The sequence below is a fragment of the Ictalurus punctatus genome, unplaced genomic scaffold, assembly GCF_001660625.3.
Source record: "Ictalurus punctatus breed USDA103 unplaced genomic scaffold, Coco_2.0 Super-Scaffold_100, whole genome shotgun sequence".
Classification (NCBI taxonomy): domain Eukaryota; kingdom Metazoa; phylum Chordata; class Actinopteri; order Siluriformes; family Ictaluridae; genus Ictalurus; species Ictalurus punctatus.
In genome coordinates this window covers 149,642-175,464 of record NW_026521086.1, presented here as the reverse complement: position 1 = coordinate 175,464, position 25,823 = coordinate 149,642, and the positions used below count along the sequence as shown (strand labels likewise).

Below are 25,823 nucleotides of genomic sequence, written 5' to 3'. Positions count from 1 at the left end.
ACCGAATCACCGAGGAACCGACCAAATATAACTCACACCCGCACGGAGAAGAAGAACAAGAGGAGGAGAAGTGAGAAATAACATTTTAAAACTGTTTTTATTCACTCTGGTTCAGTATTAATGTTAATATTATACAAATATACTAGCGGTGCTAGCTTTTGAGGAGCAGTCCAGTCCACGCATGCGCAGTGTAATTAATGAGCAAGCTATTCGAAATGTGATTAGCAAATAGGTCGATGTTATTTTTGATTCTATTTAAAAACGATGAATTCACTCTGTCAATAACTGCCCAGTCTGAGAATACTGCATGATTTACTTTATAAGTGGACGTGGCAGAACGACATTTAGCTTCACTGGCTAATTAGAGCTCTTTTACTAGTTTAATGCTGAGTCATCCGGCTTCGCGCATGCGCAGTGTGGGTTAAGGCGCTATAGTTCTCTTCTTTTGAATTATTATTATTATTATTATTATTGAGACCATTTGGGGTGAATTTGGAGCATGGGGGGTTCGAGTGACCCCAGAATGACCTATAAATATTCTTTTAATATCTCCGGAACTGAAGCAGCACAAACGAAAATTTTTACGGCACAAACCAGCACAAACTATTCTGCATGTTTTGTGTTGGTGGGGGGGCCAACTTCACGCAGGTTGTGTGTGTGTGTGTGTGTGCTCTTCAAATATCCAGGTGTTAGATGGTCAAGTGTGTAGTGTACAGATAGAGTGCACAATTTAAGAAATAGGAACCAGTCAGAGAGAGGACATCGAAATAAGAACAGAAAGCACTGACCAAATAAGGAATAGATTAAACCGGTACAACGGCGTATGGGAGGCAGGAGATCGTGACAGTTATGTTGAATTATAACGTGTTGGATTATAGAAATAATAAAGTGGTACTGATGTGTGTGTGTGTGTGTGTGTGTGTTTTAGGATGAACTGGAGTGGGGCAAAGAGAACTGCATTCAGATCAAACGGATACAAGAGGTTATGACTCTCACTCACTCACTCACTCACTCACTCGCACACATCTATACACACACTTCTCGACACAGATCCCTAACTATCATTTCTGGTGTGTGTGTATTAGAGGTGGCCGAGTTGTTTGAGGATCTAAAGAATTGAGTGTCACAATTCAACATGCACATCAGCGAAACTTTTCCCTCTGACTACACCAGCACGCACGCACAGAAATTCATAGTGCAGGTAACACACACACACACACACACACACACACACACACGAGTAGAGCAGGTGTAGTTTAACAGCATATGTGTATAAAGAGGCTTTTTTCTTCAGGTCAAAATATATACAGCAGGGGTGCCCAATATGTCAATCGCGATCGACTGGTCGATCGCAAAGGAAGTGCAGGTAGATCACTAGTTGACGTAGTTAGTTGACGTACAGGGCAGCCAGTCTGAGATCTCGTCTTTTCTCTCACCACACGTGTGCTATCAAGCGCGCCAGTGCTAAAGGCTAGCAAGCGAAATCGTGGGGAGAGGACATTTTTCAGTCTTTTAAAGACTTCATTGACAAAACCCAGCTCCAGTGTGCAAATTGATATCAGTCAATGGTTGAGCAGTGCAAATGGATTCATTGCCAAGTGCAGGGAAGACGATGCTTTCCCTGACTTCTTTAACTACCACTGTGTTGTGGATAAAAAATGTCATAAAATAAACATAAGGGAGACCTAGCATCCAGCAAAAAGAAGAAAAAAACGGGCACCTAGACACATAGAAGCGGGATTAGGCGGACATTGACGGAATGGAATTACACTTTAAAGATCTTTAAGAGCAGTAGTAGTCAAAAAAAGCCAAAAAGAGGTATACGAGCTGAGCTGAGGAGTGCTAATACACACACACACACACACGCTCGTACAGTCAAGGGCGGGCAAGTAGACACAACATACACACACACTCTCTCGCTCTCATACACACACATGAATAACTTTAATAATATCTTATAGTAATAGAGAAACTATAAAAAGACAGAATAGTAGGATATGCAGGACAGTAGAACTGTAATGATATTAAGAAGTTGGAAGTACAGTAAACCGCTTTTCAAGTAGTATAAATATATATATAAAATAAGAAATATAGTGCAAATATGAAAATAAATTATAAACTAGAAATACAGGAAAATGTAAACTTACTCATGACTCAAATGGTGAGGGTTCTTGGCTCGCAAGGAAGGCCTTAATTTTAAGAAAGAACCATGAGGAGCCAGTTATAAGGGTGGCTGGGTCAAACCGGCCCCTCCCGAGATAACGATAAGACCAAGGTCCCTCCCGGTTGTTTAGTCGTCTTGTCTACGTCATTTTATTTACCTAGGTAATTGAGAATCCTGGTTTCTGACCACCTAGGTAAATGAGAATCCTGGTTTCTGATTCTCTATGTAATTCAAAACGCTGGGTTTTTATTTTCTGGGTTATTAGAAATGCCTGGGTTCTGATTCTATGTGTAAGTGAAATAGGCCTTTTCTGGAAACATATGGGTTATCTAGTGTGTAAATACAGTATAAATACTGGAGCTTAAGCTCAGGGTAGGGGGATCACTTCTGAGAATTCTCATCGGTGTGGATCTCGTGTGGTGGAATGGAACAATAAAGCTGGACCCTTGCTTCTTCTCACTCACGGCTGGTGTATTTTTTCCATCTCCAACTGGTCTCAGAGGTAGATGTGAGTATTTATTGGCTTTTAAGTTGAGTTTTAAATGTTTTTGGGTAATAGGCTAAATTTGAGCCAACAACTGCATAATACACCAACAAGCCTTATGCACAAGAATGCTAAACGTGAAAGAGATCATGGATGTTGAAACAAAGATCGCCTGTTCTATACGTGCTCGTTCACTTCAAAGACGGCTGTTCCGTGCGCATCTGGAGAAGGCAGACTACGACCAATCAGCTCCTGCTACACACTGACGTGAGACGGCTTAGTAGGGGTAAATTCCTGCAGAGATTTCGAGAGCTCTGTCCGGAGATAAGCGAGTTTCTTTTTGCTGTTAAACATGCAGAATACACCCAGGTCAATGATGATCAGTGGTTGCTGGACTTTTTTTAACCGAGCATTTTTAACCGATCTGACCAACTTAATTTGGAGCTGCAAGGAAAAGACAAAAATTAAAGGCAGTTAATGCCTTTAAACGGAAAATGCAACTTCTGTTTTCAAAGCTGCAGCACCATGTTTTTGGGAACTTCCAAAACCTCGCGTCAGATCTGGAGACGCAGCGGAAGGCTTGTGCGCAGTTTAACATTGCACGCTACACGGAGCAGATTGACAGCTGTCGGTCAGAGTTTGACAGACGCTTTCAAGACTTTGCTTTATTGGAGGCATTCGCCACATTCATGTGCTACCCGTTTAGGGACAATGTTGAGGTTGATTCACTCGCATTGAAAATTGCAGCGCTGTTTCACCTGAACTCGTCTGAAGTGGAGGATGAGATTTTTGAAACTACAGACTGACATTCAGCTGAAGTCCAGGGCTCATGGACAGTTCTGGAACTTACTCACAGGGGAAAAGTACCCAAACATGAGGAAATGTGCCACCTCCTTGACTGCATTATTTGGCTCTACTTATTTATGTGAGTCAGCCTTTTCCCTCATGAAGATCATTAAGTCCAAATACCGTTCCACAATGACTGATCATCATTTGGAGGCCTGCTTGAGGCTGGCTACCAGCAGCTACTGTCCGGACTATGCAACCCTGGCTGATTCTATTCAGTGCAAGTCATCAGAGTAAGGTAATGACCAAAAATGTACTGAATTGTATCGCGCCATAAGGGTTCATGCAGTTATGCAAGGTACATGAACATATATTGTATGTATGTATGTGTGTGTATATATATATATATATATATATATATATATATATATATATATATATATATATATATATATAAGTATACGCAGTATATAAATAAATATGTTTAGCATTTTTAGTGTAGGTAGATCTCTTTGACTGGTCATGTTAAAAGTAGCTCGCAAGTCAAAAAAGTGTGGGCACCCCTGATGTACAGTAAATATAAATATTAGTCATAATTCGCAGCCTTAGAAGCACAAGCATCCAAAGTAAAATTGCAAATGCAGAGTTTAAAATTGTCACCATGACGACAAAGTCCAAGAAGTGTAACTTACTCCTGCAGAAAATAAATAATAATTATTATTAAGTATCAGTGATGTTTCCGTTGTTCAGGTGGCGATTGCAGGCGCATTTTATCCGAACTGCTTCCTCCAGGGAACTCTATGGAAACGACCCCAGGACCACCATAGTGGTATTCAGTCAGCTTCCATTTAACTAGGGGATTATTATTATTATTATTATTATTATTATTAATAATAATATTTCTCTCTCTCCCTCCCTCTCTCTCTCAGGTGTGTAATCTCCCTCCATTTGCATTCCTCTACTATAAACAGCTCCAGTCTCTCTTCAGACACTGTGGTTAAATCAAATCCATCTCCTTTGACAGCTCCAGGTGTGTGTGACACCACTGTGTGTGTGTGTGTGTGTGTGTGTGTGTGTGTGTGTGTGTGTTTAATTGTGATTTTCTATAAACATGTATTGTGGGTCTGTGTGTATCAGGGCCTATGTAGAGTTCTACCGCTCGTCAATGAGAGGTTCTGGCGTTCTCCCAGAGGTCTCTCTGTCTCTCCTCCTCACGCAGCAGAGACTTCCTCTCCATCTCAACGTTTAACCCGCTGGAGAGGTGGAGACTTGGGCAGGGGGGTAGTGTATCTCACACCTCAGATATACACGGTACACACACACTCTGCAGCGAGCATCATCAGATGAGTCATGGTTACATTTTAAGTGAGAGTAGTCATGTGACCACATCTCCTAGACAGTGACAGTTTAGATGATGTTCTGTACATTAGTGCTGTTCTGTTACAGGTCTCTCTCTCTGTGTCTCTCTCACTCACTGTGTGTGTGTGTCTCTCTCAGGGTGAATGTGGATTTTCAGAATCAGTCAGTGAGCCCTGTCGGGGTTCTGAGCAGCTCCATTGAGTTGGAGAATCTTCCGTCTAACCCTGTCTTTATCGTCAATATCACCGAGGTGTCTGTTCCGCCTCTTTCACTTTCAGTGCACAAATAAAAAAGAAGCTGTGGCTCCTGTGTGTGTGTGTGTGTGTGTGTGTGTGTGTATGTGTGTGTGTGTGTGTGTGTGTGTGTGCACTAACAAGGAGGTCCAGGTGCAGCCTTTGGATATTGATGAAGATTTACTGCCCCTGCAAGACCTTCCTCAACTGCGTAGTCTGGAGCAAAGGATGCAACAGAGCCCAGATTACAAGCAAAATCTGGTGAGTTTTTTTCCTTTTTGTTAACAACTACTTGCACAATTACACAGCTACTGAGAGCATTTCTGTTTTCTCAAGGTGACACACTCGTACTCAAAGCACAACACTGAACACCACTTTGATATTAGGGAACAGTTATGACCTACTCTTTAGTAGAGATGGAAAACACACAGGGCAGGGTAACTGCAGGAGTAGTGAGAAGCACTGACACAGTTGACGAGGCAATACATGCTTATTAATTATTTGTTTTTATACTAGTGTATATTATTTTTTAAATCGGTTTCAGGTAAACTGGTTGGCGCTTATTGACGGGGTGTATGTGCGTGACTGCACCTGGCGCATATTGAAGAGGGTGATTGCTAACTCCCTGGCAAAGAATCTCAATTGGAGGGGAGTCAATGGAAAGACTTCACTGTCCGCTCTCCAACTCGGAGAGGTCGTGATTGGTAAGTATATCTGTTTACATACAGAATTAGCTGTCTCTCTCAGATGATATGTAAGGGGTAATCCACGGCTAGATGTGCATTAAACGATTTTAATGCATGATGTGGAGGAAAAGAACCACTCGTTCAAATCGTTTAATGCACACCTAGCCATGGATTACCCCGCCTATACCATGGTCTTTCCACAATTAATAACGTTAAAGCTGTCATTGGTTTAGAAGTGCAAACTTTGATTAGAAGTTTAAAATAAACTTTGGGAGGTCCCACTTCGGCTCTAATTGGCTATTTATATTTCTCTGGTTTACTTTATTTAAATGGTTAGTAGTCATATGGATCCCAGCATAGCTGGGACAGGCACGCCTTTAAGATTTATTAGTTGGAACGTCAGAGGTATGGGTAATCCTGTCAAGACATCTAAGGATTTTATACATTTGAAACATTTAAACTTCAATATAGTATTTTTACAGGAGACGCACCTACGTCTTAAAGTATTAAAGATCATCAAAGGTTACTCTGCCCTTGGGTGAGTCAAGTCTTCCACTCGAACTTTAATTCGAAAGCAAGAGGGGTCGCTATTTTAATTGACAAAAGGTCACAGTTTTCCTCCACTAACGTTGTTGCTGATGTGAACGGTAGATATATTATAGTTGCTGGTACTCTGATGCAAAGACAGGTGTTGTTGGTAAATGTACACGCTCCAAACTTTGATGATGTGGAATTTGCTAATAGATTGTTGAGCAATCTCCCTTTTTAAATACTCACCTGTAGATTTTCGGTGGAGATTTAAACTGTGTAATTCACCAAAACTTTGATCGGTCTAATCCCCGTACTCTGAATCAATCTGCTATGTCTAAAACATTTTCCGATTTTATGGGTCAGAACGGTCTCGTTGATCCCTGGAGATCCCGTAACTCTGCTCTTAAAAAGTTTTCTTTCTTCTCCCAGGTGCTATCCTATTGAAATCCTATTCGAGGATTGATTATTTTTTATAGACAGCACTCTTGATTCTTGTGTAGTTTCTTCTGACTATTTGGGTATTGTAATTTCTGACCATGCGATCATGAATTAGATATTCATCTTTCTATTTATAAACGTAGCCCACCGCCTTGGAGATTTAATTCTCTTCTTTTAGCAGACAGTGAATTCTGTGAGTTCATTTCTACTTCTATGGATGACTTTCTTTTCTTCAGTCAGAATGACTCCACCTCTTATTCATTGTTATGGGAGACACTTAAATCCTATATCAGAGGGCAGATTATTTCTTACTCCACTCTCTGTAATTAAAAGCGCACTGCTAGGGTTAATGAACTTACATCTGCGATCAGTAGTCTCGATCAAAGATGTGCGTTGAACCCCTCTCCAGAACTTCTTAAACAGCGAATCGACTTACAGGCAGAATTCAATCTTATTTCGACTAAAGAGGCGGAGCGCTTGTTGTTACGTACTCCTGGTTCATATTATGAACATGGCGACGAGCCGAGTCGTTTACTGGCACGTCAGCTACGGCGACAGGCCGCTTCCCGTCTCATACCTAGTGTTAAAAACACTCATAATATCGTCACTACAGAGCCCATGGAAATTAATGCTACTTTTAAATGGTTTTACTCTTCACCTTATAAATCTGAATTTCCTGCAGACGATACTAAAGTGAATGCATTTCTTCAAGACCTTTGTAACCCTGTTAGTGATTCGAATACTGCCATGCAACTGGACTCCCCACTCTCTTCAAGAAATTTGAATTCAGTTAAAACTATGCAATCTAACAAAGCTCCTGGCCCGGACGGGTTTCCAGTTGAATTTTTTAAAATGTTTATTGGAAAATTAGCTCCATTGCTTTTATCTGTGTTCAACGAATCCTTGGAATGTGTCTTTGCCTCTGACTCTGACACAAGCCACGATAGCTCTGCTTCTTAAGGAGGGTAAGGATCCAACCTCCTGTGGTTCTTATAGGCCGCTGTCTCTGCTTAATGCAGATGTAAAGGTGTTGGTGAAAGTAATGGCATCTCGTTTAGAGAACGTACTCCCTTATATTATATGTGAAGAGCAGAAGGGTTTTATAAAGGGACGTCAGATGTTTTTCAATACCCGTACGCTCTTTAATATAATTTATTCAAAGCATTCGGCAGTGCTTCCTGAGATTGTGATTTCATTAGATGCTGAAAAAAGCATTTGATAGGGTTGAGTGGGAGTATTTGTTTGCAGTCTTGAGGAAGTTCGGATTTGGGGATGAGTTTATTTCTTGGATTAGCCTCCTTTACTCAACCCCTAATGCCAGGGTTCAGACAAACGATCTCGTCAAGGTTGTCCTTTATCCCCTCTGCTTTTTGCTGTCGCTATCGAACCTCTGTCTATCGCATTAAGATCTTCTCTCTTGTTTAAAGGAATAGTTCGATACGGTGTAGAATACAAATTGTCGCTATATGCTGATGATTTGTTATTGTATGTAACCGATCCTGTTGCCTCTATGCCAGCTGTCTTGGCTGTTCTGGAGTCCTTTGGTGTTGTCTCTGGTTATAAATTAAATTTGGATAAAAGCGACTGTTTTCCTGTCAATACTGCAGCATTTTCTCTCCAACAGTCAGATTTACCGTTTCGATTTAGTCAGTAAGGGTTTAAATACCTAGGTATCAACGTGACACGTTCTCTATCTAATCTTTCATCAGCTAACTTCACTCCCCTTATCTCAAAGGTTAAATCTAACATTCAGATTTGGGTAACTTACCCCTTTCTCTAATTGTCAGGATCAATGTCGTCAAAATGAATATATTACCGAAGTTTCTTTTCTTGTTCCAGCAAGTGCCTCTTTCTCTGCCAAAATCATTCTTCGATTCATTGGATAAGATAATTAGTACTTTTATTTGGGGAGGGAAGCCACCAAGGGTTAGTAAATTATTGCAGAAATGTAGACTTAGTGGAGGACTTGCATTACCCAATTTTCAATTCTATTACTGGGCTGCGCACATCCATAAACTCTGCTACTGGGTTAAATCTCCTGGATCTTCTTGGTCTAAATTGGAACTATTGTCGTGTAGGGAATCCTCTTTACCTGCTTTACTTTATTCCTCTCTACCTACAAAACTCTCCCTATATACTGGTAATCTAGTTGTCCTCAACACTTAGGACTTAGGACTTAGTATCAGTTTAGACGGCGCTTTAAATTTGTAGGTGCATCCTCTTTGTGTCCTTTAGTCAACAACCACCTATTTCCTCCATCGTGTTTGGACTCCACATTCTCAGTGTGGGATGACAAGGGTATTGAAGAAGTTAGAAATCTGTATCACGAAGGTGTGTTCGATAGCTTTGCCAATCTGGCATACACTTATGACCTCCCTGTGACTCATTTTTTTTCGGTATTTTCAAATTCGGAATTTCGTTTCTAGATGTTTTCCTGATTTCCCCTCTGCGCCTCCTGAACAGGCTTGGGAAAGCTTGTTTTCAAACAATCCACATCAGAGAGGGGTGTTGGGAACGTGCTATAGGGAGGGTACAGTCTACCACTTCCTGTGCTCGTCTTGGACTCATCCAGTTCAAAGTTTTACACAGAGTCCATCTGTCCAAGTCGAGACTTTCTGTGATGTATCCGGACGTAGAGGACAAGTGTGATAAATGCCATGGCTCTCCCTGTCATCTTGGCCATAGGTTTTTCTTCTGCCCTGATCTCCATGGTTTTTGGACTGTTTTTTTACCATCATGTCCACTATTCTCAGGGTAGATTTAAAGCCTTGTCCATTGATTGCTGTATTTGGGATTCCTGATGCCTCAGTTCCATTGAGATTGATACAAAAGGATGTTTTTGCTTTCACATCCCTTATAGCAAGACGTTCCCTACTGTTGCAGTGGAAGTCTGCTAAATACCCATCTATCTCCCAGCGGCTAAAGGGCGTGATGTTTTTTCTGAAACTCGAGAAAATAACATATAGGATGAATGGTTGTACGGACAAGTTTTTTTTATAAAGGGCATCCCTTTATTGTATACTTTATGGAGTTAGACACTTCCCACTTAAATTTTTGTGCCTGTTGTTGGATTTTACAATATCTTTATAACCAGCGACAGTTATTGGGTATCCATGATGAGGCGGGGGGCGGGTTTTCTGCATTTTTAATTTTGTTTTCCTTTGTTAGTGAAAAAAGAAGAAAAACCTGTGAATGTTTACTGCTGTGTGTTGCTCAATTTGTTTTCCTTGGGAAAGGGAGGGGAGGAGAGAAGAGAAAAGGTGATGTTCAGTTGACATGTAGACGTGTTCAGGAGAAATGTTCAATAAAAATGAAACTGGAAAGAAAAAAGTAGTTTAAAATAAACTTTAATTTCCATAAGTTAGGTGGTCAGATCTGGAATTTTGTCTGAAGTAAATCAGACACAGAGATAAAGTAGTGTGATAAGATTTAGGAATGATCACGGTGATCAAACTGGCTGAAATTACCTGTGCAATAAACAGTTACAGTGAGGGGGAAAAAAGTATTTGATCCCCTGCTGATTTTGTACGTTTGCCCACTGACAAAGAAATGATCCGTCTATAACTTTAATGGTAGATTTATTTGAACAGTGAGAGACAGAATAACAACAAAAAAATCCAGAAAAACGCACGTCAAAAATGTTATAAATTAATTTGCATTTTAATGAGGTAAAAGTATTTGACCCCCTCTCAATCAGAAAGATTTCTGGCTCCCAGGTGTCTTTTATTTTTTAATTTTTGACATGCGTTTTTCTGGATTTCTTTTGTTATTCTGTCTCTCACTGTTCAAATACAACTACCATTAAAATTATAGACTGATCATTTCTTTGTCAGCGGGCAAACGTACAAAATCAGCAGGGGATCAAATACTTTTTTCCCTCACTGTATAATGCACACCTTCCAGCCAATCAGAATCCAGTATTCACACTGACCGTGGTATAAGTGTAATTAATGCTTAAGATTCATAATGACTGTACGATATGTGTTGCTTTATTCCAAAGCTGCAGTTCATAGAAACCTCTTCACGGCTAAAGCTGCAGAGATGGAGGTCGAGGGGACCATGAAGAGGCGGCTCCAGCTGGCATCAGATCGAGAGTGTGGGCGCAAGAGCAGACTTTTGATAAAGGAGGGTATTTACAGTGTTTTAACTGGTGTGTTTTTTGCGCTATTATTAATTTGTTAAAATGTTCATATTATAGTCTATTTTTAATTGTTTATAAAAGTCCTTGCTGTTTTTAAGTGGCTGAATTAGTGTGTGTGCGCGCGTGTGTGTGCGTTGGTAGCTGGGTGGGTATATAGTTCTGGTCTGAAGTTGACATACCCCTTGCAGGAGAAAGAGACCCTGTGTAATCTGTTTAAACGACTTTTACGCATGTTTTGCAGAGAGATCATTTTCACCTTGCTGTTTGGGTCTCTGTCCCACACTGTTACAGTGCAGTATTGAGAGCGCAAGGGAGATCGATTTTCTATCAGAAACAGTAACTATATAAAATGGACGTCAACACGCAGCACTCTGTGAGGTCATTTCTCGCTCTCAACAGAGTAGTTGTGATTGTTCAGTGTTTACCACGGGGCCAAAACATTCAAGGCCATGGTGTATTTTGACTGTTCCTGTAGCATAATCTCACCAAACTGTGTGTACACGAGTCCACAGACACTGAGTCTATTCACAGTTCCATGCTGTGTAGATGTTCTGCTCATCCTCACTGTACCGTAAAGGTCAGAACCTCACATCTGTAACCTTGTAGCTTTCCTTAATCAACATGACTGCAACCAAGCTTGTGTAGCACTACTATTTTTAGATCTCCGCCTCTCAAAAGTATTGTCGCCCTGCGCGGCCGCCTCTCAAATCTTTTGGCGGCCAGCTCTCAAATCTGTTGGCGCCCTATGCGTCCGGCTGTCAAATCTATTGGCGCCCTATGCGTCCGGCTCTCAAAACTATTGGCGCCCTTCACGGGCAGTTCTCAAAAGTATTGGCACCCGATCTGAATTTTGCCACGGCAAGCACCACTCACATTTTCTTCAGGAAATGTACCTTAAAATAATAAAAAGTCTCTCACTAGGCTGTGTGTCGAGATAAACGTGAAAACATCTTGAGCTTGTGTTCACCACAGACCTTATTTCCGGCATTTAACCCAAAACCCCATTGACGGAAGTGCTAATACGCTGACTCGTTTCTGGGTTTCACGACTCATTCCTGCAGCACTCTGTAAGACGGGCTGTTGTTATCAAACCATCGAAGTAAGATAAGCGGCTTTGGTAATGATTCTTTAAATGAACCGATTCAGAATCCTCTTCTTGAATCGTTTGAGTCGTTCTCACTCGGTCAGGGTTGCACGTGTGGGTTGCTTTTCCTGCACGTGTAATCAGCACGTGTTCACAGACCGTAAATCCCGACCCCATGGTAGACACTCGACAGAAATTTCATACTAAAGTAAGTATTTTATATTTTCTGGGTCTAAACAGAGCAGAAGTATTGCTAACGTGTTGTACAGATTCTATTGGACTGGTGAACTGTGTGGATTTGTATATTTAACCCAGTTTAATATGGCCTGCTTTCTACAGTCAGAGACAAGTAAATCTGTTCTAATGTTCATTTATTTTCCATAGATAAAACACGTTTGTTTACACATGAATACGTACTTTATGCTTTCAGAATGGTGGAGATTTGGCTCTTAACTATGGTTAAGTGGGGGGTACTATAAAATGCACAGTTCTGAGACACTATATACCTATACTGTGAAATCAGTACATGTGTGTTTAGAATGATTATAGCTTTTGGGGAAAAAACTATTCTTGAATCTATTAGTCCTTGTTCTGATGCACCTGTAACGTCTCCCTGAGGGCAACAGATCAGAGCCAGGGTGAGAGCTGTCCTCAATGATGGTTTTTCCTCTGCTGAGGCAACGGGGGGTGTAAATATCCATCACGGAGGTGTTGTGGATAAAAAATGTCATAAAATAAACATAAGGGAGACCTAGCATCCAGCAAAGGGGAGAAGAAGAAAAGATGGGCACCTAGACACATAGAAGCGGGATTAGGCGGACATTGACAAATTGGAATTACACTTTAAAGATCTTTAAGAGCAGTAGTAGTCAAAAAAGTCAAAAAGAGGTATACGAGCTGAGCTGAGGAGTGCTAATACACACACACACACACGCTCGTACAGTCAAGGGCGGGCAAGTAGACACAACATACACACATGAATAACTTTAATAATCTTATAGTAATAGAGAAACTCTCTATAAAAAAACAGAATAGTAGGATATGCAGGACAGTATGGAGGATATGCAGGAGCTTAAGCTCATCACTTCTGAGAATTCTCATCGGTGTGGATCTCGTGTGGTGGAACGGAACAATAAATCTGGACCCTTGCTTCTTCTCACTCACGGCTGGTGTCTTTTTTTTCTATCTCCAACTGGGCTCAGAGGTAGATGTGAGTGTTGGCTTCTATGTTGAATTTTAAGTGTTTTTGGGTAATAGGCTATATTTGAGCCAACAGAGGGGAGAGGTAATAAATAAACTTATAAATGTGATTACTTGATGACCGTAGACAGAACTCTATAAATGTGAAATGTTTTGTTGAAGTTCAGATGAATCTCTGATGTACAGAATATTCAACAGAGTTCTGCAGAAAGATTTTGAATGCCTGTCATTCACCAGAACAAATTTGCAGTTGAACAGTCTGTCTAAAAGAAAAAATCTAAACACACAATATAAAATTCCAGCAGTGTGAATAAAGCCTTTGTGTTGCTTTTAGCAAACATGTCTAGTACTCTCGGTTCAATGTACACAATTTACCCCATTTAAATGCATTTTGGAAATTGTTCCACATGGCCTTAAAGTGTGAATATTCACTGTATGCCAAATAAGTAATCAAAGAATGGAACTGAATTTTTTCTTCTCTAACGGACCATTAATCACAATTATAAAAGATGATGCATCAGGTACAAAGTATCAGGGTTTTTCCCCCTCTTTTTCCCACAATAGTTGCATGATTTTTGCTACACCCTTTCCACCGTGTGTGTGTGTGTGTGTGCACGCGCGCTACAAATCACTTTGAGGTAAAAATATTTTAAGGCAGCCACTTTCACCTTCCTACAACAATTGGTGACTGGTCTGAGGTGAAGCTTCTTGTCATGTTACTGTGGTCATGGATCACATTGTGGGGATCTCTGTAATGTAACCATTTCTGTAATTATCCTTACCTGCTTTTGTGCTTCTGTGTCTTCTGTTGGTGCTTTATTCTGCTTTTTAGGACCCGAGCACCGCTGCTGCAAAGCCCTATTGGATCTGCTGTTTATTATTGGGGCAGTCCACCGAAGGTGCAGCGCTTCCGGTGACCACCGGAGGGTGCATGCACCGGAGGTGCAGGGCCCTATTGATTTTCTGGTGTTTATTGCATTCTTGTCGTTTTTAAGGGCCTAAACATGGCTGAAAACTCCCAAAACTCGGTAGACGCGCCAGCACCAGTGAAAATGTAACTTACATTGGGCATGGGCATGGTCGAGGAGCTCCTTAGCACCCCTGAAGGCAGGCAATGGTCGGGATGAAGTTGCTCCGATGTGCACGATTTACCATATATATATATATATATATATATATATATTAGATATTATATATATATATATATTAGATAGATATGGGGTAATAAAGTGTAAAATATAGATAATTCACAATAATTTAATATCAGATATCAGTTAGATTCAGCTTCGGACACAAGTTCCAGGTACTGATCGAGAAGGAGTGGATCAGCTTCGGACACAAGCTGACCTCGGTGCGTATGAGCAGTGAGGGCGTGGCTGTGTGTGGGTGCGTGAACGCATGTATATTTAACCCCATCTTTCTCTCTGTGTGTGTTTCTCAGCGTGTCGGCCTTGGAGATGAGAATCACGCCAACTCGGAACGATCCCCTCTCTTTGTGCAGTTCATCGACTGTGTGTGGCAGATGATGAGACAGGTCAGCTACTGATGCTTTACACCACAACACTGTTGAATTCTCCAATCTGATTGGTCAGAAGGCGTTGGAGACATTTCTGGAACAGCAAGATTCTGATTCCAGCTGCAAGGGAAATTACAGCTTTATAGTGATGTGCTCGTTCTCGTTCCTATAGTAACAGCTCTTTCACAGGGTCTAGTATGGCGTACGCAATACATATTCTAAGCTTAATCGTAAACATATTATAAACATGTCACTTAAAGAAAAAGACGTATGATCATTGTGATCTAGTTAAGATTTATAAGTTATCTATTTATGGAAGTTTTATGGAAGTAGTCTCCAGTGTCACGGCAGAGAGGACATTGCACTTTCCAGTTTCTCAGTAACATTGCAAGTCTTATTAATTTCAAGAGTTAGGGGGAAAAAAGAGAGGCTTGTGAGGGAACTATTGTTTTATTTTAATGTTATAAAGTAAGAGATCATAATGAGAACTAACTCTCTTTTCCAGGACATTCCAAATTGTTCTTTGGCTATGCCCCATGTTTGTGCAATGGTTCAGACCGGTTTTTCCTCTTTTCGCAGCTTCAAAATGGCTTGCTTTTCTCCCATAGACAGGTCTCTGGTCTTCATGTCGGTTTATTCTTTTTAACAACAAATGCTGTCTCCACAGGTGAAACCCAGGGCTCAAACCAAGAGAAGACATTCAGAGCTATTCATTCTTTAAAGTCCATTTAACGAGGTACACCTGGCCAGCAAGAAAAACCATCAGTCACTCGTTCCAGTATTTTTGAACAGTTAATGAATAGGATGGCTTCAAAAAAGCTGCCATATTTTAAGCTGTGTAACACGTCTAGATGTAAATATGAGGAAATGAAAGCTGAAATTCTGATCTATCGTCTCATATTCGTCTTTTATCTCAAACCCAAATGTCTTCAGTATACAGCAAAAGCAAGTGAATTGGCCTTGATGTTCCAATACTTTTGAAGAGGACTCTAATTGTAAGAATTAAATATAATTTCCGTACTGAACAAAAGACTGATTATCTGTTCAGGCACTATTGTGCAGATCCACATTTAAGCATCTTACTATACACTGAGTTCAAAGAGCTTTTTCTCATCCCCATCCTGGATCGCCCCTACAGCTGCCTGTTTGGTACATTCCTCTACAGCAGTGAGCAGGAGAGAATGGAAAAGGTACGCTCCACGTTTCTCCACTAATGGGCGGAGGCTTTCCAGCCTGTCTGATTTTTCTGAATGGAAATGAATTTGTCTAAGTGTCTTATGACTTCTCTCTCTGTCTCTCTCTCTCTTTTGTTTTTAGGAAGTACAGGGTAAAACGGTCACTGTGGTCCTACGTTAACAGTCAGCCGGAGGACTTCACTAACCCGTTCTATGTGGACTGTAAAAACCAGGTGCTGTATCCACTGGCCAGTGTCACACATCTGGAGCTCTGGGTGGGTTATTATGTGCGCTGGAACCCACGCATGAGACCACAGGTGCTTATACTGCAAACCACACTCTATGAAATTCTGGGGAAATGCTCAAAAATAGTGTTTCCAATATATACCAAAATACCCAGTTACTTGTATAACTGAACAGTGTCACTTCAGACACATGATGAATGTCTCTTTTTATTTCTAGATGTTTCTGGGTTTTAACACCAAGTTTGCTTTAAAAAAACAAAACCATTTCTATCAGCACAAAGCTAAAAAAAACACAAAAGCTGGAGTAATGGGTCGGTAAGCATAAAAAGTGCCGTACACAGTGGAACTGGACACACGAGGATCTCTGACACTGTTGACCCTTCAGTGGTTCCATTTTCAGTTCTAGTTTGTAGGTACAGGTTTCAGTCTTCAACAACATTGTAGTTTTCTTTTTAAAATGCACTCCTTGGTTGTGCTCACTGCATTACAAACTCAAATCCAACATTGTGAGATTATTTTTTTTTAAGTGTGTTGAAATGTAGTTTTCTTGTGATTCCTCTATATTCCTGTATATTTCATGATTGGCTGGTTAGAAAACTACATGAACGTACAGGTGTTCCTAATAAAGTGGACGGTGAGTGAACATGACGTGGCTGAAACGATTTCCAAAACACTTCAGGAGCAGCTAGCGATAAAGATTAAGGTTACACCGGCTTGATGATTGATCTTTTAATAATGCTACATAAATAAATAGAAAGCGAATGGAATGATTTAGAAAATCGGTGTCCCAGAACGAAACTGATGTTTGTGTGCTTTGTTGATTTCTTATGTAGACGCCGCTCCATCAGAATTTGAGAGTTATTGTTTTTGCGTGAAGAACGTGGAGGAGCTCCAGAGAGAGGCCACGTCATCCTGCTCCATCTCCTCATCCTCAGAGCATACTTCTCCCTCCTCACATAGTGGTACACCACTTCACACTGCCGTCTAAATACACACGCGCACACACACACATACATACATTTAAGAGCACACACTGTCTTTACTCAATGAATACACTCAGGCACAAGTAGGGAGTGGATGAGTATGAAGCGGGCACACACACACACACACACATTCCTGTTTGCAATTTTTTTAACTATAGAGAAGTAACCTAGTGTCACATTTTATAAATCTTTAATACTTAAAAATGGATCTTGGATCAATGAGGTTTTCTACTGTTCTCAAGGTTTGGCATGCTGTGCATCCTGAGATGCTTTTCTGCTCACCATGTATGTAAAGAGAGCTTATTTGATGTTACCATGGCCGTCCTATTAACTTGACCCAGTCTGGCCATTCTCCTTTCGCCAACAACGTGTTTCCACCCCGAGAACTGTCACTTACCGGATGTTTTTCACACAAGTGTGTGTGTGTGTGTGTGTGTGTGTGGAAATCCTAGGAGAGCCGAAGTTTCTGGAATACTCAAACCAGACCATTTAGAATCTACAACCATGCCACGGATAAAATCACTGGATTACATTCTGGTGTTTGATGTGAATATTGACTGAAGCTCTTCATCTGATCCTGCTTGATGTTGTACACTGTGGTGTTGCCATATGATTGGCTGATTGGATAATTGTATGAATGAGCACATGTACAAGTGATCAGTGAGCACATCTATCTACCATAGAGGTATTTTGGGGCAATACTTGACAATGTACCTGACTTTGTTAGATTTGTGGCCAAGTTGAAGAAGCTTTTGACATCCCAATGGAAAATAATAAATAAAACAATCCAGGACAAATTCACTTTCAGTATTTTATTTTTACATAGTTTTTTTCCCCCTTAATGTTAATCTCTTTCTACAGAACCCGTCCAAACTTCATATGTCAATGTAGTAAGCAAGATAAACTGTCTACAGATAAAGAATCTAAGCATGCATCTGTTTTCACCCTTATAGAAAAAGTTTTGCAGTTCCTATCCAAAAGACACCAAGAGCCCAGATGTCCTTAGAAACTAAATGTAACCTCCAACTCGTGGCCTTTTCAGAAACTCGATTCCCAGACGTCGCCACACTGATCACAGTGCACCCTTCAAATCCACCGTGCAGCGGAAATGGACCAGTCGATTTAAACGGATTGTTGAAAATGTATGTTGTTCAAGGCATTTGTGGATTTGAAATTTCGCTGCAAACCGAGTCTGAACAGTCGCCAGAATCTGAGGCAAAAACACACGAAGGAACGAGATCACGTCGTCATTGCCTCGTCTCTGGTGTTCTACATTTTTGACGAAAGTAACACCAGAGATGCTGCGTTAAAATGGTCAAGAAAATTACACCAGAGTAAAAAAAAATCCCATTGTGTTAGATTATAAACATCGACTGAAACTCTCGATAGGACGTGACACTGTTGGAGAGTCGCATACGAGCGGACATTCAACAATATTTAGTAGAAGCCTTGTGGATGTTTTCGTCTGTGTTCGTCTGTAATATACTGGACTGTCCTACCAAGAGTTCGACCACAACACATTCAACTGAAGCTCATACAGTCGGCATACTGAACTCTCCTTTTTGCCATAGTGCGGCCGCTTAACAGGATAAGGCCTCAGAAGTCAAGCACCAGCAGCTTGTGGCTAAAAAACTGCAGCAGAATTGAGCTCGGTTAGGAGGTGACGGGTGACGGAAAAAAGCCGGGGAACCTCGGAAAGGAAAACAGGGCTGTGTTCCAAATCTTTTATCGCCTCCTCTTCAAACTCCAAAAACCTCTGGGCCCTACAGCTAAATCCAAAGCTGAGGAAAACAACCGTTCAACTAAGAAGGCCTTCTCAAACACAATGTTTGAGCGAAGGGAGGAAATGATCAAACACAGATCAATTGGAACACAGCCCATACAGCAAAACCGTAAAAGGTGCCATAGAGCGTAAATGATTCAAAAAGACACAAATCTAAGCCCAGTACAACCAGTTGAACATGAATAACACGCAAAGCACATTTCACAAGCATGATATCTTTCAAAAATGTCCAAAAGTACAAATTCCCTAATAAAGGAAAAAGACATGTTTGTGCTAACATGTAAGACTTGAGTTTCTACATCTTCCAAACAAGTACACTTCAGCGTCTTCCTTACTGCAAGCTCGGCTCTGCAAATCTACTACCACTATTGTACCAGTAAACACACACACACAGACAGAGCAAGTTAGCAAAGATCGGTCAACAAGGTTTCTTCAACACAACCACCTTTTGATACACGTACGCTCACTTCATATTGTCAGTCCCTTTTTAAAAGTGAATTAAACCATGAGCAGCTATCTTCTCAAAAGTCCGGTCAATTTCAGAGCACAAAAAAACTGCCTATATACACAACAATTCAGTCCCACGTCTCTGAAAGAAATGCAGAGCACAAATGTACAAATCACTGTGATTTCTATTTTTCTTACATGTGAAAAGGATGCTTGTAAAAAGATGATAAATCTTCACTGGGAATTACTTTAAGGTCATCAACAATTAATTTATAAATCAGGGGAGCCTGGCTCTGGTCCTGAATTCCTGTGATCATGCACAGTGTGATGATTTCTCATCTAACACTCCTACCTAATGACCCGAGGACTTAAATCGGGTGTGATTCAGGAAAATTCCCAAACTGTACTGGACTGTAATCTTACAGGACCACAGTAAGGCTTCCCTGCTCTAAAGCGTTTCCTACAGAAATATTTATTTGAACATGATGTGGATAATCTAATCACAGACTCTGGATTAACGGTGCACACAGCAATGCTTTCACACAAAAGTGTGATGGACACTAAAAAGCTGGAGCAGCACTAATGCATGAATAGTTTGTCTCAGAGTTTGTACTTTCAATTAGAAACACATTAAACCTCTGCACAGTTTCCATCTTCATATGAATAATATTGTAAACAGTCGTATTAGTGAGAATGAGGACAAATGGTTAAATATTCACAGAAAGTTTGACTTAGTCACAAAGCAGATGTCCCTCCCCCACCCCCCACTGAGAGCATGTATGCATTGAGCAGTGCTCCCTCTTCAGGCTGGGAGATGTATCACAGGTTACACCACGTTGTCTTCTGTGGGCGGCTCAGCGTTGGGGGGCTGGAGGAGAGTTTGTTGAACTGTAAAATGACATTTTCACTTAGGGGTGTACTCACTTTTGTTGCCAACGGTTTAGACATTAATGGCTGTGTGTTGAGTTATTTTGAGGGGACAGCAAATTTACACTGTTCCACAAGCTGTACACTCACTACTTTACATTGTAGCACAGTGTCATTTCTTCAGTGTTGTCACATGAAAAGATATCATCAAATAGTACCATAGCAGGCTGAGAGTCTCACATCAACAAAGGTCAAGCGTGCTCATTAGAATATCAGCCTGGAAAGTTTTCAAATCGGTCTTATCAGTGTTTTTTTGCTCGCTCATTCACACTTTGCACTATGGTTACGATAACAGTCTATCCTTCTGCCCAACATGGATAAAACTGGCCATGTCAGCCATTTTGACAGCCTGTGGTGTTGTCTGGTTAAAAATGTAAGTTTATATTCTAGATTATATTTGTAGTACATCTCCTTGCACATGCACTTTTTCCCCTTAATAGTACAGGGACATACTTGTGCATGAAAAGCAGATAGAACAGTATAATCAAAAAGAGTGCGAAGAAGGGGAAAAAAGTAGAGTACTCGTGACCCCGCCCTCCTTTAAGCCAACCAATGAAAGCAAAGCTCGTTATCAAACAAAATCAAGGTCTACAAAATAACCTGTTGGGAGAACACCACATATAAACACTACACCTTAAAGTGACTAACATCCTATATAAGGTTTGCATAATTATTAGCTTCTCCAATTCAGGAAAATGGGTCAAAAAAAAAAAGGTCAGAAATTGTAAAATGCCTATCAGGGGGCTGCAGCACACTGACGATCGCAAAATTATGGAGGTGTGACCTCCCAACAAAAATGCTTTGTGATGAATACTCGACAGGAGGCAAAAAAACGCGGAGAAGAAAAGGCGCTAGTTGACTGCAAAAGACTAAGAAGAATAAAACGTGAGAGAACCCATTAGCCAGCACTGCCACCATGTTTCAGAACTGCAACCTTCCACGAGTGTCCAGAAATACAAGGTGGCAAGTGCTCAGAGACATGGCTACAGTAAGGAAGGCTGAAATACAACCGCCACTGCATAAGACTTACAAGCTGAAGCATCATGACTGGGCCAAGAAATACCTGAAGACCGTTCCTTATAGGTTTCATGGACCAATGAAATAAGAGTGACTATAGATGGAGCAGATGGACCTTTTCCGTCTGGTTAAAGATGGACTGAAAATGAACTCCCAAATCTCCAGTTTGTAGAAGATCCTTTCTTCAACAATGGTACAGGAAGAAGTCAGCAACGTTCAAGAAGACCATGATCTTTATGCAGGACAATGCTCCATTCAGCTAAAATGGATCATGAACAGATCAAGAAACTGACATTCAATGGAAGGCTCACGGCGGTTATTGAAAAGAAGGGTGGCTACATTCATCACTGAATAGCTTTGAAGGGCCAAAATAGTTCATTGTTACTTCACTGAATAACTTCCTGAGAAATTACATTTTTTTATTTGTTAAACCTTCTATTTTGTTGGGAAAGAAACATTTAGGATCAACTGAGATCACTGTATTTGTTCACCAATCAAATTAAGCTGAGAAGTACCATTTGCCATGTGTTTGGGTTTTTTTTTCTTTTTACAGGCCTAGTTAAATAAATTGGAATATAGAAGTACAGTAGAAACGAGAAACCGGACTGAATGCACGTTTTTAAAACGGCTATAGTTGTGTATCCGTGGATTGCAGGCGTGAAAAAGTGAAAAACTGAAATCTGACTGAAGCGAATGTAGTTCAGTTCAGTCTGAAGTTGTAGAGGAAACATTCGCACTCGGTAATCTAGTTTTGTAACGCCACACAGGTCATAAGCTCTGTTAGAAATTATATATCGGAGCTACAAACCCCACCCTGCTCCGCTGTACGAGGCGACTCAACACCGCCATCTTGTGTTTGTGTGTATGTGTTGCTGTGTTCATGAGGCAGTTTTGCTTAGTGTTTTCTTTAAGGTTTAATGTTCTATATTATTGTGAGTGTGTGTTTATGTATTTTAGTGTGAGCTGTAGTTTTGTTTTGTAATTTTACGTGTTTTATTTCTTCCTCCCAGATTTCTGCACTGCACAGTGTATTATTAGAAACAGGGCTTCTCTGTGTAGGAGAACAGTTGTTTTGTGTTATTAACAGCAAGTTATATCGCTTATTGTGAACCGTTATGTGTGCAGGAGGCGGTTCAGCTGGACGGAGAGATCCTGCATGCGCTGTGAAGCGAGTGTGTTCTATGGCGTATCGGCACCTGGACAAGCACAAGATCGAGCCGGTGCTCTACATGATGGAGTGGTTCATGTGCGCCTTCTCCAGAACTCTGCCCTGGGCCTCGGTCCTCAGAGTGTGGGACATGTTCCTGTGTGACGGTCAGACACAAACACACACTTGTCCTTCTTTTCTTTCTGTGTTGATTCTCTCTCTCATTCTTTCTTTGTGTAGGAGTGAAAATGATATTCTGTGTGGGTTTGGTGGTGTTGACGTCCATGCTGGGTACTCGGGATAAGCTCAAGGCCTGTCCGGGTCAGTATGAGACCATGGAGGTCCTCAGAGCGATTGAGCCTAGATACATGCAGGAGGGCTTCTTCGTGCTCCAGGTAACACAACAGAGAGAAGGAGGAGGAGGATGATGATGATGGGTCTCTCACTACTGTAACATTTCCTGTCATTACTGTAACTATGCGAGTCCATGCCATGGTGATCAAGCATGTTTTATCCATCATCACCTTCGTATTTCTACAAAATTAGCGTTCATAAATATTTATCATCGTCTTTTACATGACGTTGTAATGAAGCCCATTCTAACACATTAAGTACAGTAGAATGACATTCTATTCCAGTTCATTTTTGTGACTGATTTTTGCTGTAGGTTCTGGAGTTGCAGGTATCGGCACAGGACGTGGAACGTGAGCAACGCACGCAGCTGAAGCGCTGGAAGAAGGAGCACGGCGAGCCCGGCCCCAAACTCCCTCAGAGAATGCACAGTGCTCGCACCATCATGGCCACCGAGCCTCATACACACCAAGACCTCCGCCAGAAACCCACCATTATGGTCCAGTACCCATCGGTCCCTGAGGAGAAGTCCGAGCCGAACCTCAGGAAGAAGAGAGGGAGCCTGAAGAAAAACCAAGCCCTCATTCCGAACCCCTATGCGCTACCTGGCGAGTCTAAACCTAGTCAGATATTGGACATACAGCTTCTGAACCAGGAAAATCTCAATCTTGTACTTCCAAATACACCATCACATCCACCACGGCTCCCTACAATGCAGGAAAATCAGGTCAAAGAGACGAGCACTTCTACAGAGCGACTCGTGCAGCGTCCTCGAATTCCTCCATCGATAAGAAACTGGCGGAATCTATCCCTCTGCAACATCTATCCCTCCTTACTGCTCCTGTACACGGATCACCTTCAGCGTGGCGTCCTCACCTGCTGAAATGTGCTCCTGTCCAATCCGGACAACCTGACCATGATGAGCTCCCTAATAATACAGAAAACTCAGCCACCATTTTGGATCCATCTACACACTCAAGCCCTCTGCTAACGCACAACGCACCTGCCACCCACGACTCGCCTGCTGCTCCCGAGTACAAAAAGAACACTCATTGATTTTTTTTTTTTTTGTTGTGCGTGTTAAACAGTGTGATACGTTGAGGAATTGATTATTGGCACACGTCTACTGAATAGCAAGGATTGTTAAGTCTTTAACGTGTGTAAACTATACTTGTTATAAACTATACGTGTTATAGTTTACACCGGAGGAACTGCAAACAATCTGAGAGAGGACCACACTTGGTCCAAAAATGTACACACACTCCACAAAAACTCTGCAGTTGCTGAGGACTGTTTACTCGCTCCAGTCTTCAGAAGGGAAACTACCTACAGATTCACTTTTGAAAGACTTTCACAGGCATCACAAACATTTGTTTATATTACACTCGTATCAATTTGGCAGATTTTTTTCTTCTTAATCCGAAGCAACCACCACTTCTTTGTGTTTGTATTTCACAAATTTCCTTACCGCATCTTACAAGAGCTGCACGACAATCACAACAATCCTGTACAATAGGCACAGCCTTTTCATTAACATAACCTCAGTGAAATATCCTCTGTCTGTATACTTTACACGCAAACAAAACAACTCAAGCTGAGAACTTTATTGCTGATTCACTTTATACCACACCGCCTTCTAATATAGATCTGATCTATATTATATATACGTGTACCTTAGATAACGCCTCTCTGAACGCCATGGTGGGACGTTCCCGAGTTGAAGTACTGTACAAGTCCTAAGCATTAGATCACCCCAATTACTCTTGTATACTCTTTCCATACCATCGTGATCTTTGCCTGACGAAGCCATACACAAATCATAATTGACATTTGGGGCCTAATTCTAAAATCACCACATACAAAATGCACAACCATTTTGTCTTGCTGCCATCACAAAATAATAATGTTTAAACCTTAAGTAACAGGGTCACAGAGGGTGTATATATTTTTCCACACTACATGAAGTTTTGGGATTCTTATAGACTGTGGAACAGAAGTGTACTCAGTGTGTCTCCGCCGTTTTATTTCATATTGGAGTACAACCATTTTTCTTTTTTACCATTAAGGATGAAACACTTGTTTCTTTTAAAACACCGTCTTTAAATGTTTTTCTACCTCCTAACTAAACCCTCGGACTTAAGACAGGATCTTTGGAGTTGTTGACGCCCTGCTCAGGGTTAAACAACAACGTCTTTACATTACCTTCATTAATAATTTGTCAATCTATCCTCTTGGTTTTTTTATTTTTTTTTTGTAGCAAAAGTCAGGTCCTCTCTCATTTCAACAGGTCCTCTTGTTGGTGAATACACAGCAATCTTCTAAGGGTATTAGGATTTCTCGGAGCAGACATTGTAGCAGATAGTTGCAGAGTTTCTTCTGTGTTTTAACCACAACGTCTTAACCATTATTTTAACACTGAGACACACGACTCCCTTTAATTCGTTAACAAACACATTTGTAAGAATTCTGGTCAGCAAAACCCCCAAAAGAACACCTGTGTGTCTCTCTCTCACACACACACACCCCCGCACACCCACATGGTCACCAGAGGTCATAAATGTACTGCTGGGACACGGGATGTCAAAGCATAGACGAAAGCTTATGTATTTAGCGACAGTTCTGTGTAAGTATCCTCGTTGGCGGACCATTTTCTGAAATCTCGTTTATAGTTTAAACAAAATGCACGACTCTTTTAAAACACCGTCTTTAAAAAAGGTTTTTCACCCTTAAATTAACCTGGTTAGAAGGTAGGATATGTAATACATATTTTCATTTTCTTCAGGCATATTGTCACTTCAGTCTCCACAACAAATAACACCGATGGTTTTGAGCTTTCTTTCAGTAAAAGAGAACAACGACATCATACAGCCTTGAAGGACTGTAGAAATTTTTATTTTATCATCCTAAATGGTTAGGTTTAGAAGGCATGTAATACGCGCGTTTCTTATAAAACACCGTCTTTAAAACGTTTACCTCCTAAAGGGACCTATTTAGAAGGTATGTAAAAACTTTTTTTTTTTTTGGAACATTTCTTCGGGTATATCAATGTTTTAGAGTATTTATTTCAGTAAATTTTCATTCAAAGTCATGCCAATTTCTCAAAAGTGCAATCAATAAAGTTTAATT

The 25,823-nt window shown here is 40.9% G+C and overlaps 1 protein-coding gene across 17 annotated transcripts; it reads left to right on the top strand.

The window, feature by feature from the left end:
• LOC128629631 (TBC1 domain family member 10A-like) lies at positions 1-25,823 on the top strand. Of its 17 annotated transcripts, none has more exons than XR_008393975.1 (13): positions 1-70; positions 929-982; positions 1,086-1,201; positions 4,185-4,263; positions 4,364-4,464; positions 4,572-4,745; positions 5,171-5,287; positions 5,571-5,730; positions 10,682-10,831; positions 14,548-15,358; positions 15,761-15,812; positions 15,940-17,004; positions 17,979-19,118. XR_008393975.1 is itself a non-coding variant. In XM_053678411.1 (8 exons), the coding sequence occupies exons 6-8, from the start codon at positions 22,381-22,383 to the stop codon at positions 23,578-23,580; spliced, it is 855 nt and encodes a 284-aa protein (XP_053534386.1). In that variant the 5' UTR covers positions 5,738-6,250; positions 10,682-10,831; positions 14,548-15,358; positions 15,761-15,812; positions 15,940-17,004; positions 22,325-22,380; the 3' UTR covers positions 23,581-25,823. The 17 variants fall into 17 exon arrangements, 4 of the variants coding, with proteins under 4 accessions (XP_053534386.1, XP_053534385.1, XP_053534387.1 ...); XR_008393977.1 differs by lacking the exon at positions 17,979-19,118 and adding an exon at positions 17,478-17,971; XR_008393972.1 differs by lacking the exon at positions 17,979-19,118 and adding an exon at positions 17,268-17,471.

Excerpts from the sequence above, each read along its gene's own strand:
- LOC128629631 (XM_053678411.1), top strand. The coding sequence starts at position 22,381 with ATGGCGTATCGGCACCTGGACAAGCACAAGATCGAGCCGGTGCTCTAC. Across the intron at positions 22,514-22,586 it reads GGACATGTTCCTGTGTGACG|GAGTGAAAATGATATTCTGT; the intron begins GTCAGACACAAA and ends TTCTTTGTGTAG. Across the intron at positions 22,742-23,013 it reads AGGGCTTCTTCGTGCTCCAG|GTTCTGGAGTTGCAGGTATC; the intron begins GTAACACAACAG and ends TTTTTGCTGTAG.